Genomic DNA, 3,708 nt, shown 5'->3' on the forward strand with positions numbered 1-3,708 from the left:
CAGAGCAAGATTCCATCTCAAAAACAAAACAAAACAAAACAAAACAAAACAAAAAAACAAACAACAACAACAAATATATATATATATCTTTTTAAATCTCCCTTCATAGGATTTACAGAGTTTTTTTTTTCTTTGTTAGTAGAGAAGATCTTATCACCAGAAACCCAATTTTCTTGAGATTCAGTAGATAATCAAAAGTATCTAAAGTAGAATAGAAGACAACTTCTACTTAGCTGCGAATTCTTCACTCTGGAGTACCCTATGTTCTACCATCGCCAGGGCCACCAGGAGGCCTTCTACAAAATCAGACAAGCCTCACCTTTCACCCTCACCTGTGCTTGAAGTACCTGGGCTCAAATATCTATGCTTTTCCACAGGAAATCTTGTGGTCTTATCTTAGTACTTGCTTTAAGTGCTTGACAAAATAAAACGCAGCACCTTATTGAAGAGAAACATTTGTGTTGCCGTACACACCCTGGTGTTCACCTCCACACACAGGCAGAATGGCATTCATTCTGGACAGTCATGGGTCAGGAAAGCAACAGAAGCTAGCCTTCTGTGTAACTGTTAACCAGTTCCACCAACTGAGATAAGATTGTCACGATAAACCCAGCCAGCCTCTTAGGAAAGGTTCTCATCTGTAAGTCATCTAGGTGCTGAGTTCAGCAGACGCCTTATTCTTGATGTCTCACTGGAATTGGAATTGGATATTCACTACTCTTTGCCTTTTTTCCTTTGTTCCTCTTGCTTTTTTCTTTTTTAAAACAATCACTATACATATAAAAAAAAACTAGATTTGAACAAAATACTTCTGAAATAGAGTTTTCATCTATAAATTATTGTATATTCTTTTTAACAATATATGGACTTAATGTTATGAATATTTCATATATCCTACATGTACACAGTCATTCAAAAGGGTAGTCCAAAAATTAATTAAATTAGCCAGCAACCCCCTTTACCATTCACAGCAGTGCCAAGGTAGAAAGTTGATTATTCATTATTATTAAAAAGAATCCAAATATCTCACTAGCAGACTTAAACTGTTTACCTTGGTTGACTGTGACTTCTTCTCAGGTTCTGTTTTTACAGCCTAAATTCAGAAAAAGAAACAAAAAGGAAGAAAGAAAAGAAAGATAGACATAGTTTACAAAGATTATCATAGATTTTCTTCAACTGAGGAAACTCAAAAGAGATGATTTTTAATGTAATTATAAACATTATCAGTTAAGTTTGTCACACTTTGCTTGAAATTGCAACTCTTTAGATAAACAATTATGTATACTAGTTAATATTCTGCTCTTACTATTCAGGGAGCAATTTATATCTTCTTGCTAGGTATATCAAAGATACATAAAGATTTATTACTATTTACATTGTAACAAATACATGTAATACAGAAAATAAAAACCCTCATCACAAAGCCAAGGGCACTGTGTTTCCATGCCACTAACAAGGTGTTTTTATCAGTGAAATACTCATCACGGGTTTTGGCTGACAGTGTAAAACAATGGGTTGGTGACAGAATTGAGGGCACAGAAAGCAGTGAAAATTATTTTTAGTGCCAGAATGTGGCTGATGGGCAGCTAAGCCTACAGAAAATCCATGATGGGATCTCAGTGTTAACAGAAGACTGTGAATTGCAGCTATTAGCACATGCTGAGCGGGTGATGTAACCATTAGTAAACAGAGATGCCCTAGTACAATGAACAACATCACCTGTTTTTTGTGTTTTTTCTTGTTAGGAAGATGTGGTCCTTCCATCTGTTGGCTGACTGGAATGGCCTAATATAAGAGCACAGCCCCAGGTATAATTTTATTTTATCTGTCAGTCAAATAAGTAACATGTACAAAAAGGGTTAAAATGATTATATCAAGATTCATTCTATTCATCTACTGCATCTACTCGATGCATATATGTATGACTGCAAGAAGTAGTAGGCACACTTACATTCTAAGGTCCTAAGCAAATGCTTCAGTTTGTGTTTACATTTTTTCAGTGAAGGATTTTTTAGCGAAGGTTTCCATTAATAAAATTAATTTCTCATTCCTTTCCTTTCCCTGTGTAGAGACTACATGAATAGTATTTTTTCCTATGTATCCAATGTTTAGTTATGATCAAATAGTCACAGATATTACTGAAAGTTTTATGAAATTCTGTCAACATAATCCCCCCAAAATTGTAAATATTTAGTGCATGGATTTTTATTGGGCACATCATAGTCCTGTATGTAAGGATTAATTTAAAGTTCTAGAAATGCTTCTAAAGAACTGGTTGTAATTTAGCATCTTTGGTATGGTATTTTACAGTTTTATCCAACTAAACATTACTTGTGTAAAAACAAGTACATGCATGCATTCTCAATATAGGCAAGATATAAAATCATGAATAAAACTTGATTAAACATTTCATGAACTTTTCAGTCAGAGATTACAAACTAGGGTCCAGTGCTTCCTGCCGTTTCTTTCCTTTTTATCTGCTTGGTGGTATCAGCACAAACTAGTGGTTTTTATTTATTTATTTTTTAATTTGATGAGGCTAAAGTCAAATGTCCTCTTAATTTGTCATGTCTTCTACTTCAGTAATGAAGACACACACTTTCCTCAAATAATGGCCCCTTCCTACGCCAACACACTATTTTGGGAAGGAAACAAAGCTTATGATTGAAATATTTTTAAAGAAATTTCAAATTTTGGATCCTTTCACACTACACTCTCATTAATGAGTTTCTATTTATGGTACTATCCTTTCAGTTTATGCAAATATCATTTATTAAATGATTAACAAAGAAAATAAGCCAGCTGGTAGTATAGTGGTTTGAATCTATTAATATCTTGCAATTTGGCAATCAAGATTTTGCATGGGAGAACTCTACACTACAATTAAGAATGTATGTTCACAGACACAAGCAGCTTATAATGCAGTGTATATTTAATCAGTAACTGCTAAATTTATTTTTGTAGTGGTTGTGCTGAATATAATAATGATGACCGTAATAACAAATGTGTATCAATCACCTCTCATGTGTCAACTCACTTTATCTTCATAATAATCCTATGAGATAAGTATATTATATCCATTTCACAGATGAGAAATTGAGTTTAGAGCAGTTAAATAACTCCCTAAAGACATCCATGGTGGACCTGAGGTTGTGTATGTTCTAGTTACTGCACTGCACTCTTTGCCCAGTGCTGGCCAACAGACAATCCAATCTGGACACTTGCTTAGGACAGGAATTGTCCAATATACATTATGTTTCCCTACACAGTCTTGTGAGGCAGGTACTATTATCACCTTCCTCCAAACTGGACAGATAAGGAAACCAAAGCAAAAAGGGATTGTCCAATATCACAGCTGATGTGGAACCAAGTTCCAGGGAAAGAGACTTGAGGCCAAAAATGGTCCCTACTCAGCCACTGGGGACACTTCATCATGTGCATCTTATTTTTGTTTCTCCCTCTCTTCTCTCTCCTACTTTCCTCCAGTTTCACAGGACTGCCAAGAATCCTCATGATTAATGCTTAGAGAAGGGTGAAGAGTTTGCTGACATTTGTTCTAGGTAACAGGCCACGCTTGAAATAAACATTGGTCATTGAGCTGAGGCACAGGGGATTAGAATCAGGCAACAGGATGAAAAAGAATCAAAAGAATAAAAAGGAAATCCTATATTTCTGGCTCTCCTTCCTATCTCTTTTCTATGGTTTTCA

At 35.1% G+C, this 3,708-nt stretch overlaps 1 protein-coding gene across 8 annotated transcripts in view; it reads right to left on the reverse strand.

Annotated features, from left to right (window-relative positions):
* Nucleotides 1-3,708, reverse strand: part of CAST (calpastatin) — a 124,634-nt gene that overhangs the window by 50,942 nt on the left and 69,984 nt on the right. For 4 of the 8 annotated variants that reach the window (XM_011989418.1, XM_011989415.1, XM_011989417.1 and 1 more), the window contains 2 exons: nucleotides 1,720-1,785; nucleotides 1,052-1,093 (listed from right to left, as the gene is read on the reverse strand). In XM_011989418.1, the coding sequence (XP_011844808.1) occupies nucleotides 1,052-1,093; nucleotides 1,720-1,785 (108 nt within the window). The remainder of the gene's footprint in view (nucleotides 1-1,051; nucleotides 1,094-1,719; nucleotides 1,786-3,708) is intronic. The other 4 variants (XM_011989416.1, XM_011989421.1, XM_011989422.1 and 1 more) reach the window with 1 other exon arrangement.

Source organism: Mandrillus leucophaeus, unplaced genomic scaffold (genome assembly GCF_000951045.1).
Source record: "Mandrillus leucophaeus isolate KB7577 unplaced genomic scaffold, Mleu.le_1.0 Scaffold353, whole genome shotgun sequence".
Lineage (NCBI taxonomy): Eukaryota > Metazoa > Chordata > Mammalia > Primates > Cercopithecidae > Mandrillus > Mandrillus leucophaeus.